Source organism: Carassius auratus, chromosome 5 (genome assembly GCF_003368295.1).
Source record: "Carassius auratus strain Wakin chromosome 5, ASM336829v1, whole genome shotgun sequence".
Taxonomy (NCBI): Eukaryota; Metazoa; Chordata; class Actinopteri; order Cypriniformes; family Cyprinidae; genus Carassius; species Carassius auratus.
In genome coordinates this window covers 16,132,806-16,148,233 of record NC_039247.1, presented here as the reverse complement: position 1 = coordinate 16,148,233, position 15,428 = coordinate 16,132,806, and the positions used below count along the sequence as shown (strand labels likewise).

Genomic DNA, 15,428 nt, shown 5'->3' with positions numbered 1-15,428 from the left:
CGGAGCTAATGGAATGGAGTAGAATGTCATGCTGCTGTAACCGGCAGACTTTCTCTCGGTAAGCTCCGTTTTCAATTTTGTATAACTTTAAAAATACATCTAGATCAAATATGTGCTTGCGATTGAAAGTTTCTATCATTTCCAGTAATATATCACTGTGAGATTTTTAAGGCTAGTCTGTTTTTAAAAAAAGTAAGAATCGCCGGCATTTGACAACTTGAGTAGCTCAAATAAATAAAAAATACAGTGTCGGTTTATAATTAATAGTAATGACTGATATTGATACAATAACTCAGCATGTCTTTATAGCTGACCATGAGCATCAGGCTCAGTCTAAAACATTTGTATGGTCATCTTTACTTGTAAAAAAAAGTGCTTGTGACTCAAATCTTTGGTGCCTGCTGCTCGGACAGCTCAGAAGGTTTTGAAGCACAGCTTCAGGTCTTGATTTCATCTCTGCTTGCGTCTAATGTTAGAATGTTTAATTGCACCCTGGTGCAGGCGCGGATAATAATAATCATAAAAAAATACAAATCTATTTTTATGCGAAATATACATAAAGAGGTCAGGCTTGTCTAACTGACGTCAGTCAGATATCACCTAGTCAGTCGTCCGTTATTTTTCATTGGTGGTCACCATGGCATCATTAAATACCGGAGAGGGATACCGGTAGACTGATGAGATTTTGAGGATTTCCTGTCTGATCCGGCTAACCGGCATCCCGGCATTATTGTCCTGCAGATATTGTAACTGGTGAGTTTCGGTGAATCTGTTCGTGTATTGTCGAATACAGTATATGCTATTGTCATTGTGTTTATTTTAAACAGCCGGTTTTAGTCAAACCGTAAAAAAGATAAAACAAGCCTAAATGCAACATGACATTCTTTTGAAAGCATGTGAGTTTGTGTTTAAATCGCAACTGGTCTGTATAATAGCAAGTCTTTTAGTGTTCCTCGAGCGGTGTGCAGTCAGTGTCGCCCAAACGACACACGATGATCAAGGTCTGTTCAGACCCAAACCATTTATAAGTTCGCGGAGGAAAGCTTGTTTTCAGGCAAACTCGCTTGTAGCTCGTTTACTACATCACTACGAGTAAAAAGAGGCATAATTCGTGTACCAAAAACGTTTTGCTCGCGAGTTATTGATCCGGAAAAGTCGAATCTGTGAATATCTTGCCAGTTTTACCGAACTCCATTAGTTCACGTCGTTCACGGTACTGTGTAACACTAAAATCGTTCTTGGCCATTATGAGATATATAATTGAAGAATATTGCTGTGTTTTATTTTTGTCTGCTGTTTCTCTCTAATTAATATCTTGAGCACTGACCGACTGCAGCAGAGGCTCTAGCCTCAAGCACAAGTCAAGTGCTGCTGTTCTTTAGATAAGGCTGTGGATAGAGATTATGAGTGTGATATATCACTTAAAAAGGTATTATTGACTTAAATAAAGAAGTCATTAATATCAAGTAATTTACGTGTAAACACACACCTTGGCCAATTAATTTGTATATTTCTGCCCTGTCAATGAAAATAGCTCTAAATGAAGAGAAGCGAAGCTTCAAGTGTAAACACTCAAACAGAAATCCGGAGTGGAACAAAACAACGCATAAGAGGAAAGCAGTGAGAAAGAGTTCCCTCGAATTCAAAGCGATCTGTAATCTGTCGGCAGCAGATCCACTTCGGGTTTTACATTTCACACTACTGAGTGAGAAACCCACTCTGAGCGTTCATGGAGCTCGAGAAACACAAACGCTTATTACTTTATTGTTTACCTTGCTAATTTCCACCTTTGTTTTGTAGAGAGTTTGGTGCTTCTGGAAGGACTCTATCTGTAAATCAAAGCCATGGGGAAGGATTACTATAAAATCCTTGGCATACCTTCAGGCTCTAATGAGGATGAAATCAAAAAGGCCTACAAGAGGATGGCTCTAAAGTTTCATCCAGACAAAAACAAGGATCCCAATGCTGAAGAGAAGTTTAAGGAGATAGCAGAGGCTTATGAGGTACTGAGTGACCCAAAGAAGAGAGTCATCTATGACCAGTACGGTGAGGATGGTAAGTATGGTTGGGTCCAAGTACAGAAGAACCACAGCCAAATATCTCATAACCTCATCAGAACCTTCTATAGCTCCTTTCGCACAGTTATACCAGTACATTGCCATAAAATTACTGGAACAACTTTAATACAGAATTTGTTGTGCACACATGCAAGGACATTCCACCTTTTAACCGGTAAAGCACCGTTCACACATCAATTTCAAAATACCGGTAAATCCTGTGACATCATTAACTGTAAATGACCTCTAAACGGCTGTGCCTCCTGGTGTTGTGTTTGTAAGCATGGAGTTTGTTTGTGTCAAACATTCACATTCATGCAGCCGCATTTGGCCAAGAGACATCGAATGTAGCTATTTCTTTATCTTATACTTGTAATCTTATGCAGTGTTCACAGTACACAGAGCACATTACCGGTAATTCACTGGTAATTTTAGAACTTCTCATACTGGTAAACTGCCGGAAAGAATTTACCAGTATTTTTAAAAAGGTCCCATACATATGATTCTTAATGGTGATTTACCGGTAATTTACCAGTAAATATGGTATTACTGTGTGAAAGGGGCTTTTGTAGCAAACTCTGCTTTTAACCCCTGGGTAAAGTACGCTTCACACATGTAATTTAAAGTGGTTTTAGCTATGTACAGTAACCCAGATTTTAGGAATATTTAGTGTAAAATGTCAGATTATGAATACCCAGGATTCATATTCAACCCCAAATTAAGTATGAGTAGTATGAAATATGAAACAAGGTAAGGCTGTGCAAAAAATCGAATAAACACAGTTCTGTGTTTATACCAGATTGGATAACCCTTTGTTGTGGCTCATGTGGCTAGACCACTGTTCTTTATCCACTGTCAGTGCAGCTTCACCACCTGTTTTTTTTCCAACAACCAAAATAACTCCCTCACCCTTTAGGACAAATGCAAAGACTAAAAACATGGCACTGTTCCAAAATAAGAAAAATGTTTGTTGAAACAAAGAAGGATTTGAAGTCTTCCTACTTATGTAAACTCTAGGCTAGATGCCAAACTAAGCATCTTTACACCTGCCAATTCCTCCTTCAGTGATGTTACTCATTGCAAGGAATCCCTTTATGTTTTAGAGTCTAAGCATCATTTCTTTTTGTGCAGCATTGTTCCATAATGCTTGTAAAAAGAGCCATTAGGTCCAGTCAAAAGGCTGTGGCAGCAGCAAGCTAATTTGACTCTATAAACAGATTCAAACTCAGGAATTATAAGGTTCTATCTGCGTTCTGAGTAGTTTTGAGATATTGAGCTTTAAAGTTTTTGTGTTCCATAGACTTCTGTAGATAGAACCTTTTTGTTTGTGCAATAAAAAATCCCAAAATGTACACAACTTAAAATAAAACATCACATAATGTTAATAAAATGTCACAGAATAAGAATATGTGAATAACTCAATTTTGAAAAAAATGTCAGATAGAACCTTATAATTCCAAGGGGATGATTTAATATGTCATCTTTCTTGTATTCTGAATAAAATATCGAAATTTGAAACTTCCTCATCATTAAATTCTGTTTTTATTCTCAATTTGTACAGTGTCCCAACTTTTTTGGAATCGGGTTTGTATTTTAAGCCACCAAGAGAAGCCAACTAAGGGACAATAACAGGAATTAAGTAGCCTTCTTGTTTAAGAGTGTATTTCTGTTCTTTGTCCAGCAGTTTGAATTTGTAAACCAAACTGAGTGGGGGTGAAGAAATGAAAGTGAGAAAGACTTGGCAGGTCTTATTTTGAGCTTTACAGCAGTTACAGACTAAATCAAATGCTATTCCATGCTATGTCGTGGTATAGGCTAGCACTTGATAATCATCCAGCAGGACTTTACAATTAACATCTCAGTTGCCAATTATATTGAGTCTTTATAGGGTTCTGTTATAATTGTCAGACCATTTACGTGTTCTTCTTTTTTCACTAAACAAATAGAAACAGAGGTGTTAAACATTTAAAACGATCATAGAGGTGTTAAACAGTTTGACTGTTTTCATTTTTTTGACTCTTTTAAACAGTTATACTGATACAGTAAAGTAGGTGTAAACTCTTAGTAGTATATAGTTCAAAGAATCATCTTGAGGTTAACATCCACTGGTATTGGTTAAAAGGTCCAAGTGGGTTGTGTGTCAATGTACTTGCTTCTTTTGAAAAAAAAAACCCATTTATTCTATGCAGTAGGACATAATAGTTAAAAGTCATTCTATTTTTGTTAACACTTTTATAGAAAGTGACTTAAATTTAATCAGTCTTGAGCAGAATTGACTCTTTGGCTCGTTTGCCAGTGCAGTCTTAAATCCACTTTTCTTGCAAAGCTGTGGCAGACTCACTAAGTTGGCAATGCTTTTAATAAGGCTCAATCAATCCTGGGTGTACTTATGAAATGACATAAAGCTATATCTTTTTAAAGACTTGGGTGTCATAACTGAAAGTTAGAGTGTTTACTAACCTCAAACTGTCACAGAAGATGCTCACCTGTGGAATTAAGCTGTCTAAATAAATAACTTGTAAATGCAGAAATCCCTGATGCAAAGTTCCTCCTGTGTATTTCCATCCAGGCTTGAAAACAGGTGGCACAGGCTCATCTAGTGGACAAGGGACTACATATCACTACACCTTCCATGGGGATCCACATGCCACCTTTGCTTCTTTCTTTGGAGGCTCCAACCCCTTCGATATATTCTTCGGTTCTGGACGCCAACGAGGAACCACCAATGGCGCTAGTGACCATGTTGGCGATCATGACATGGACATTGACATGGATGGAGATGATGATCCTTTCAGTTCCTTCAGCCACTTTGGCTTCAATGGTATCAATGGTTTTCACCACGGTGGAGGTCGAAGACATCGTAACGAGCCCCTTCACAGCAGCCGAAGGAAAGTACAGGACCCTCCGATGGTACATGAGCTTAAAGTGTCTCTAGAGGAGATCTTTCATGGATGTACCAAGCGGATGCGAATCACTCGGCGACGGCTAAACCCAGATGGAAGGACAATGAGGACAGAGGACAAGATCCTTAACATTGTTATCAAAAGAGGCTGGAAGGAAGGGACCAAGATCACCTTCCCCAAAGAGGGTGATGAGACACCTGAGAACGTTCCTGCTGATATTGCATTTGTACTAAAAGACAAAGGGCACCCGCGCTTCAAGAGGGATGGATCTAACATCATTTACACAGCCAAGATCGGTCTTAAGGAGGTATGTGCTCTTCATCTTTTGGATATAGTTTGTTTTCAGGCCATTTGGTTTCCACCTTTTATTTTCACTCAAAGTATATTGGTTAATAGCCAGAAATAATACTCAGTTTTTTTGCACCTGTGTGCTTTTTCCCACTCTCTCTTGGCATTCCCTGACTGGATGTCAAAGCAGACTGGGTTGTTTTATCAGTTGGATTCTGTAGCCCAAGAATAGACAGAGTCAGACTTAGATTAGATAGGTCTCAACACTAGACTATCCTTTGGCCTTTGTGCCCTCAATTAGATGGACTTACAATGTAAATTAATGGGCTTCATTTGGTATCAACCAACCTGTGCCCTACCATTTCATTATGAATCATATTATTGCATAACTTTATAAAGTGTACATAAATATACATATACATGCCCAACCATGTTAATCCAAGATAGCTCTAGGACTCAATAGGACACATTATGTTTGGTGACTGTAGAGTCCCTCTATGGCTCAACGTCACTGCTGATTTTACTCTCTCTCCCACTTCAGTGTGAGAGCACAGGAATGTCATGGTGCGGTGTCATACGCCAAAGCAGTGTCCTTTCTTTGAAAAAGCGAGTTGAACCCACCTTGAAGAGTTGAACTACGCAGATAAAATTGTCATGTGACTAAACTAAACAAGTGTTTTTTCAGGTTGCACATGGAATGTTCATTTGCAAGAAAACTCTTACTGATAATATAATTCAATTTTTTGTCCACGTGAAAATCATAACTGTAGTTGAAAAGTTAGATTTCTGTGAATTGTATTTGTGTTTTATCCAGGCATAGTTTTAATTATGAAAGTTAAGGGTGTTTATGACAGCCTGACAGGATTCAATAAAGCTCCAAGAATTCTTTTCCAAGTTCTGTCCCATCAAATGCTGGAACATGATGCTTTTTAAAATTTTAAATATTTTATTAATGTCGGATATGTCGGATATGTTGTAATGGGATTTTCATGGGCTGTTCCACTGAGGATAATAACTACAGTATACAGTAACTGTATATATTTCTGTTTTTCTAGTGACTTAGAAAACCACTGTCAGTTAATGCTTTATATTGACAGTGACATCAGCAGAAATAGCTTTAATGTCAGTTTTGAATGAACATGATGTGTTTCAGAGCACCAGTGCGATTAATGGTGAAAAATTTTTCTTGTTTTTCTGTTAACTTTACTTTTTGACAACTTTTACTTTGCAGCTCAGCCAGACCAGTCAATGTGTCCATAAAATGTCAAGCTCTACAGCGAAAAGAGCATTTTTTTGCCTATTTCATGTCAACCATGATTTAAAATATCTGAAAACATTTACAGTGCCTATTTTAACTGTCTGCTAATCTTTTCTGAGATGTTTTCAGAACAGTGATTTTCTTTTAAAGGTCTTGCTCATTAGATGCCCAGAATGAAACTTGATAAGTGGCAGTGAACATCACAAACTGTTTTGCCATCTGGTACCATCTCATGCATACTGATGGCAACTTGCCCCACAAATTTTCATCTGCCTGTTTATTGTAGACACATTCAGAGCAGAGGACAGATTTAGCATGGTTCTAGACTGTTCTCAGGGACGCATTCCCTTGAATTCAATATCACTTTTCATTTAGAGATGAAAACCCAAGATTTATCATGATATAATCTTTCTTGATAAAATGATATGAAGAGGCAAACAGGAGTAACACTGTGTTCAACGATACAATCAGAATACTTTTCAATCTAAAATACGTCATCATTTAACATGCCGTAACACTAAGGGGTCATTTACAAGAGCATGTTTTCAGCCCAACACTGGAAACTTTTTATGCGTTTTTCCTGTTTGTTTACATGACAACAGCATTTCTGAGGACTGAAAATGCATATATTTTTTAATGGTTTTCAAAGTGCAAGTTTTTGAAGACGCCACCATTATCGTTTCTGTGTAAACACCCAATACAGGAATCTTTGAAAACAGTGACGTTATGCACATGCGTATTACATGTTAGGTATGTAGACATGCGCAGGACGTGTCAATTTTAAAGGTAAGTACGAACAAACTTACAGTACACAACAATAGTGGAGTACATGTTACTGTTATTGCTGCTGCTCAAGAGTTTGCTAACGCTCCTTTAGCAAGTGTGAATTTACTTCTGCAGTATAACAACCAACAGAAGAGATGCATCATATAAAACATACAGTTGTCACTTCCCTACAGGTTCTGTTTACTAACAAGGTGGCAGTGTTAACTACTGGCCTGTCATACGTAATACAGCTTTTTGGCCATTTTTGCGGATATGTTTAATCGCTAATCATTATGCAAATGTTGTTGTGTATACATGAAACTTTTTTAAAAAGCTAGGGAAATTTTTTTTCTGTTTTTCACTACATTGTTGCTGTGTATACATCGCCTATCGTGGCAGAAATGTGGGATATTCATATCAAATTTTATCATGTTATGAATGTACATATGTATTAAAGAAGTAATGGAATATAATTGCTAATAATATCTAATGCGTTTGTGTATTCATACTAAAACGTATTTACTGTTTTTCATACAAATACCTAGAAACCGTATAGTTAAATTTTTACCATGGTATTGAGATGCTGTATGTGTGGTTTTATCTAAATGTATGCTACTATGGAAGAACAATTGTTAATTCAAATAAAGCTCAAATAGTCAGAATAATAACATTTCACCATATACAAAATTAGATGGTCATTTTTTTTACAATGAACATAAATGTACATCTGCATCTCAAGCTACTGTCAAATGTCCATTTCTTAGAGAAAAACTAAATGTAAATGAAAAAATAAATGTTATTAATATTGCAGCCTGCACTGCAAACGTTGCTGAAGATATGTGTCATTAAAGTCAGACAACACAAACCTGCTTCATTTGACACAAAATCACTAATTAGAACATGCAGGAACTAAGCAATTATTTTTTTATATTAATGTTAATTTAATTAATTAAAAATGACTGGTTAAGTGGTTAAAGATTTCAAAAATGTGAATTTAACGATTCAAACTTCCTATACATCGGGAAGAAGGAGGCGGGAACCGGCGCACAATCAAAAACATTTTAATAATTCAAAAATAAACAAAACAGCAAACAGCACAAATAAAAGCAAACACATAAAATAATGTCCCAGGCCTGGTCCTCTCTCGTCCTTCACGGTCGTCACTCCAGTTTTATATCCTTCCATCTCCTACGTGGGACTCGATACTGGCAGTGGGGCGCAGGTGTAGCTCATCTCCAATCACTACACCTGGCCTCACTCCTCGTTCCCACGCCTCTCGGCCCCGCCCCACTCGCCACATACCCCCATCGCCCCTCGCAGGCCGGGGGGTACCCTCGAGACTGCGCTCTACCCCCCCCCCCCTTCCCTCCGGGGGGGACCGCTCACGGGGACCTGCGGGAACCTGGGGGTAGGACAGACGAGGCGAGAGAAAAGGAGATGGAAGGAGGAGCGTCAGGGACGAGAGAGGGGAGAGAAAAAAAAAAAAAAAAAAAATCCGGTTCCCAGACGCACTGCTGCTCGGCCCTCCACCGGCTGGGTGATCTCCTCCGCGGTGCCCGGCGGTGGCACTGGACGGCCCTCGGCGGACGGCACGACACTCCTCCGCCGCCCGGTGGACGGCGACGGCTCCTCCGATTTTGGGCAGCGGCAGGAGTCCCCCGTTCCCTGCCCCTCCGGATTCCCTCACGGAGGCGGCAGGCTCCGGCCCCCTGGCGAACGGCGCCGACTCCTCCGCTCCCTCACGGACGGCAGCCGCCCCTCCATATCGTGGGCGGTCGGCAGCGAGCTCGCCCGTCCCCGGCAACTCGCTCCAGCCCACCGCCTCGAGCGTCCATGGCGGCACATACCTCGCCTGCTCGAGGGCACCGCGGATTCACTACAACAGCGAGGGATCTTCAGCAGCGCGTCCCTCCTTCTCCCGGGTTTCGGCACCACTGTAACGATTCAAACTTCCTATACATCGGGAAGAAGGAGGGGGGAACTGGCGCACAATCAAAAACATTTTAATCATTCAAAAATAAACAAAACAGCGCGTCAGCCCCTTACAGCGACTGACGCGCACAAATAAAAGCAAACACATAAAATAATGTCCCAGGCCTGGTCCTCTCTCGTCCTTCACGGTCGTCACTCCAGTTTTATATCCTTCCATCTCCTACGTGGGACTCGATACTGGCGGTGGGGCGCAGGTGTAGCTCATCTCCAATCACTACACCTGGCCTCACTCCTCGTTCCCACGCCTCTCGGTCCCGCCCCACTCGCCACAGTGAAGTGTTTGTCATGTTCTAAACATTAAGAGTAGTTTAAAATAATAGTTAATGGCCTGCTTTCTACAACTTTCACTTAGGAGCAAAATCTGCATTTAAACTTGAAAGAGATAAAGATTTGACATTTATCGTGACAATTATTGAATTTAACTGATATGAAAAAGTTTATCGCAATTGTTTTTGTGTGATAATTCCCCAGCCATACAAACTAATGAATGTGCAAACATGTGACATACACTGTCCTGAAACTATATGTCTGTGTTTACATAGCAGTTGTCAGACTACAGTCCTTTGGAGTCCTAAATACAGTTCGGCTCTTACACGTTTTGATTATAAAAGACTGACAGCAATATTACAGCAAGTTGGGAATAGTTGCAGTCAACTATCTACTTGTCTGTGTCGTCACTGACATACTGTATTTATTCCATGATCTTGCTAAGTGGCTTTGTAATTATGGATGTAGTCTATATATCTCTCTAGTGGAAATGTTCTGTAAACTTCATACTGCTGTCCAGATCAGTGACAAACCTTTGTCACACCTAGCTTTGCACCATAACAGCATCTATTTTATTTTCAATATCCTTTAACAAGACTATGTTCAGCAGCAGAACTTTGGTTTGGTTGGTTGAACTTTGGTTGTTTAATTGTAGTTGCTGTTTGGGAAACATCATCATTAGCCAGAGTTGAGGAGATGCCTGGCAACTTGTCATGCTCAACTGTTTTGTGAGAGCATCAGCTCCCTTCTTTCCATGAATCCCATGGCTCCCATCGCCCAGCCCACACCGCTGCTGTCTGTAGGAAGGAGCTGATGTCATGGCGAACACATTTTCTCATCCCTTGAGACAGCTGCAAAGCAGAGCTGTTTGGCAATATTTGTGCTTGGTATTCACAGAAAGTTAATAAAAAGCTTTTCCAGCATAAGCTCACATGCAATAACTGCAGGCTCTTCTCTGCACACAGCTAGGCCTCAATCTTTAAGCCTCGAATTGATCTATTTTGTCTTCTTGATATATTCGTTATCTGGATATTTTTTAAGGAATAGTTTAGCCAAAAATGAAAATTCTGTCATCATTTTCTCCCCCTGAAGTTGTTACTAACCTGTAGGATTTTTCTTCTTCTGTTGAACATAAATGAAGGTAATTTAAACAATGTGAGTAACCAAACTGATCAGGATGGTTCAGGTGACCACATGGTCACTGACCCCCATTGACTTCCATAATATGGAAAAAATACTATGAAAGTCAATGGGGACCAGAAACTGTTTAGTTACCAATAAAAGAAGTATAAAGTTATATAATGTTCCAGAAGTAATTATAGGAGGATCTAATCATATCAATTTCATTTCAGGGATTTATAAGTGGCTGCTTTCCTTACTCCAGTGTCAATTACCCCAGCACAACCTGTAATTCTTTATTTATTTATTGCTTAAAAAAATACAAAAATCTATTTATACTGTTATCAGATGGTCCAGGAGGGATCTTAGAGCTTGAGCTTTTCTATAATAGAAAGTGCAACAAATCTGTTAACCTTATCCTACGGTGGGATTATATGAACCACTGAAGTCATGTAATCTTATTTTTCTCTTTATTTACAGGCAAACATTTTGGCATATCTTTCAGGAAGCCCAAAGTATGCCACCAGTGTTTATGGTTTGCTTCTTTTTTTATATTATTACTCCAGCATTTTTAAAGTGTTCCATCTGTGGAAGGAATATAATTTTAGTTTCTTGGCAACTTCTGATTTGATACACCACAGCAATTTATGTCCTCAGCTGATTTTTTGGTTGCTTCATTAGCTCTGTGAAATGAGAGCAGTGGCCAAAATTAACTTTCTGTGCACTCAGCTACCCCTTCTGTAGCATAACACACACACACACACACACACACACACACACACACTTGGACATCCCCACATGCTTGCACACATTTACAATCCAAGTCCGAAATTCACAGATCTTGCATGCGGTTTTTTAATCAAATATGAATCAAAATATATTTAAAATATTTGTTTTCTATTTAATCTCTACTTGAATAATCATAAAACTATTTAAATTGTATGTACACTGGAGGTCGAAAGTTTGGTGAAATTAAGATTTGTAATGTTTTTGAAAGTTTCTTATGCTCACTAAGGCGACATTTTTAATAAGAAATACAGTATGAATGGTGCTGCATAATAATGTTGTGGAAACCATGATACACTACCATTCAAAAGTTTGAAGTAAATAAAAAAAGAAAGGCAATTAATACAGTTATATTAAACTGTAATAATATTTTTATATTGTTTTTTACTTTATTTTACATCAAATAAATGCCGCCTTGGTACACATGAGAAATATCTTTCAAAAACTGTAACAATGCTACAGTAAAAACCTGTTAAATTATTAATGGGAAGTTATCCTTTATACAGTGAAAATCTGAAATACATCTAATTGAATATTAATATCTATTATACAGTAAAAAGAATCTTTTAATTTACAGTAAAAAAAAAAAAAAAACATAAATTGACATTGCCAGAAATCTGTGATGCTTTACATTTGATGGTTTATCATTGAAATAACTATTTGTCTTCTTAGTTTTTCTTATCCTTTATGTATATTGCTGGTTTATATAACTTCTTTATGTTAATGTTTATAGCATTATCTTTGTTATGGTGTTTTTTGTGTGTATTTATGTTTATGCCACTGTGCACCTTCTATGTAGCAGTATTTACCTCCGCTTGTGTAAAACTCTTATTTTAAAGACTCTATGCGGGAACTTTAAATATTACACATACTTTTGAAAATCCTGCGTTTAGTTGATCCTGCTATAAAGTTAAACAACAGATTTCGGAAATTTGGTATATTATTTCGATTAATTATTATTATTTAAATTTTTTTCATTCAAGTTCAAACTTTAACACTTCAAATGTTGCTTACTTGCTCCCATGTTTTTTAAAGTAAAGTTCTTACAACCACTACTGCCAACCATAAATTGTATTGATTATTATTTTTATTTTTATTTTTTTTACAACAATTTACCATGTATATACACACACTTGTATATATATACTTACTATAAACTATATACTGTACAAGTGCTCCCTGTGCCTGTAACTTCACAGAGGCATCTTACACTCGGTCTCTATATCGCCATGTAGACTTTGTGTTTAAGTGTTGAAATACCATCAGCTGCTCTCGCATTGACTTGACTTTGCTTTGTTTTTATAGGCATTGTGTGGCTGTACAGTGACCATTCCCACCATTGACAACCGAGCAATCACATTGCCCTGCAACGATATCATCAAACCAGGCACTATCAAGAGACTACGTGGAGAAGGCCTACCTTTCCCAAAAAATCCATCTCAACGCGGAGATTTGATAGTGCAGTTCCAGGTGCGCTTCCCGGACAGAATCCCAGCCCAGTCCAAAGAGATCATCAAACAGCACCTGCCACAGTCTTAGAGGACGCTCACTGGATACACTGTAGGGTTACGTTTCTCAAACACGTTTTCAGCAACAATACAGACGCTGAATTCAAAGACGGACAAATATGTCTGAAGGACCAGAGGCTCATTTGAAATTTTGTTACAGTTTTACTTAATTTATTATCAGATTCTCTGGACATGTGGAACGCTGATTTTTGGGATGTTGAAGTAGTTTGTAATGCCAAGGCCATGACTTATAACCAACCTTATTTTTAGAAATATTTTTTATATATATAACTTCCAGACAAAGCAGACAAAATGACTGATTTGTTGAATGGAAGGTTAATGATTTTGTTGTAATGATGGAGATGAGGACAGCTGGCTATTGACTCTGGAGTTGAATGTGTGTTATTTTGTAGCAGATTAAATTCCTTTCCCTTATTATATTCGATAATCTTGTTTAAAAAGAAGTATTCTGTATAGTGTGGAAGATTTTTTCAGATTTCGAGCACCAACAGAGCCATTTGGTAACAATTTGATATATTTCCAGTCCCTCAGCAGTCTACAGGTGCTTTCTGGTCGTTCTTGAAGTACGAGCTACGGGCAATTATGGTAAACCTTTGGTGGGATGATTACAGGATTTTTGAGTGCCTTAATGTGGCTCAAACCAGCTATTTTAGTTTTACTAGCATAGATCTAAGCATATCATTAAAACACAAATACTAATTCGATTATTTTGTCATTTCTATACCCAAAAATAATGTATGGCAGTAACCATCAAAGGGATAGTTTACCCTAAAAAGTATAATTTGGCCATGTAGTCATCTTCATGGTGCTCTTCATATATGATGTTATTGTTTCTGTGAAACATGAGGAGTTAGCTGGAAGCATATCTAGGCTGATTTTCCAGACAATGACAAGGAAATGATGGCTTTGACTGTCCAGCAGTCTCTCTCTCTCTCTGTCTCTCTCTCTCTGACCATAGGCAATATCTTATATAGACAAGTTATATTATAGGTTATATAATAAGTATTTGACACATCACATGGATCATACAAAAAAAAAAAAAAAACTTTGACCTAGACTGTCAAGTTAATATGGACACAACATTTTACAACTTGGTAACCTGACAAATCGTCCTTGCTAACAGTTATTCATAATTTCATTGACTGAGAGAAGGAAACTTTCCGTGAATAAAAACTTATAAGTTTGATAAATAATAAGTTCTGGTCTGTTCCTGTGTCAGGTTGTTCTGCCAAAGTTTGACGGCTGTGGTCAACAACAGCTAATATACCACCTCTTGTGTTGTGGAAAAATAACCTCATTTTCACATGTGGCCAACGTGATATTTAAATAATCATTGATAAGTTACAGCTCTTCGAAAATGCTCATTCATTTACGTTAATATACACCCCTCCTCGCGCATTAAAAGAAACACAAACATCCTCCGAAGTACATGACAGTCTCCGTAAGTTGAATTTTCTTTTAATCCTATATGAAAAAAATGAAAGTGAATAGAAAAAGCATCTTACTTTATATTGATAAAAATGTTTGAGGATTGATCTGATCTGATCTGACACCTGTGTGAAACTGAAACCTGTTCATTGTTCAGTAAGCACAGCTAGGGCTTTTTTATGAAGACATGAGGGAATTGTTTTTTGAACAGCTTTTTAGCAGTTCCATATGTACTGTATTTCACACCTTTAAATGTATGCAATGTGAAATAACTTGCAATAGTTATCTTTAATTTGGTTTAGATTTAAATAAAGTGCAAAACATCCCTTTTAATCTATTTGTGATACCATCTTTCAGTAACAGTAACAGCAGCCTTTGAGTTACAGCAATTTTCATATTTCCAGGGATCCTTCCAGGATATTTCTTATACAGTGGTAACTATGTCATTTAATCATTACTGTATTTGGTGATAAAATGAAAGTGACCTTTTTAAGGACAGGTGTCATGTTGCTTTATTATGTGCTGGTCTCTGTTTGGGTTGTTGTACCACTGTACTCATGAGACTTTTGGACCTCCAGCCACTTCTGTGTTGAATTTGAACATCAAATTTAAAAAGTCAGGTTTATTGCATCTGTCCTCGTGTATGAGACAGTATTAAATGCTGCTTTCTGCACCCCATGGGAGGATAAATCAATGCTGAATGCAAGCAGTGTGTAAGTTTCCTGTGATTCAGAGAGATTCAGGCTTTGAAGAGACAGTGTGTGTGTGTGTACAACTGAAATCTTTCAGTACAGTTTTTTTGGTGCTTTATCAATAATTTATATAAATAAGTTCATACTGTGCATGGAAATGAGCTGACCACAAACTGACCCCAAGACACTTTGCATCATATCACTGCATAAGATACATTAACCTCCAAAAATCAGACGACAAGACTGAATTCATCAGCTCTAACAAAGGAAATATAGATCCAAAAAAACACTGTGATTTTTAAACATCAAAATCCAAAGATAAAAATCAATTGAAATAATTAGTC

The 15,428-nt window shown here is 37.9% G+C and overlaps 1 protein-coding gene across 4 annotated transcripts; it reads left to right on the top strand.

Annotated features, from left to right (window-relative positions):
- On the top strand, window positions 1-15,157 carry LOC113078169 (dnaJ homolog subfamily B member 5). Of its 4 annotated transcripts, none has more exons than XM_026250487.1 (4): window positions 1-58; window positions 1,801-2,055; window positions 4,627-5,267; window positions 12,741-15,157. In XM_026250487.1, exons 2-4 carry the CDS (start codon window positions 1,845-1,847, stop codon window positions 12,972-12,974), a joined length of 1,086 nt encoding a protein of 361 aa, XP_026106272.1. In that variant the 5' UTR covers window positions 1-58; window positions 1,801-1,844; the 3' UTR covers window positions 12,975-15,157. The 4 variants fall into 4 exon arrangements, with proteins under 4 accessions (XP_026106272.1, XP_026106286.1, XP_026106281.1 ...); XM_026250501.1 differs by lacking the exon at window positions 12,741-15,157 and adding an exon at window positions 10,186-11,109; XM_026250496.1 differs by lacking the exon at window positions 12,741-15,157 and adding an exon at window positions 5,790-7,036.
- Window positions 15,158-15,428: the final 271 nt, after the last annotated feature.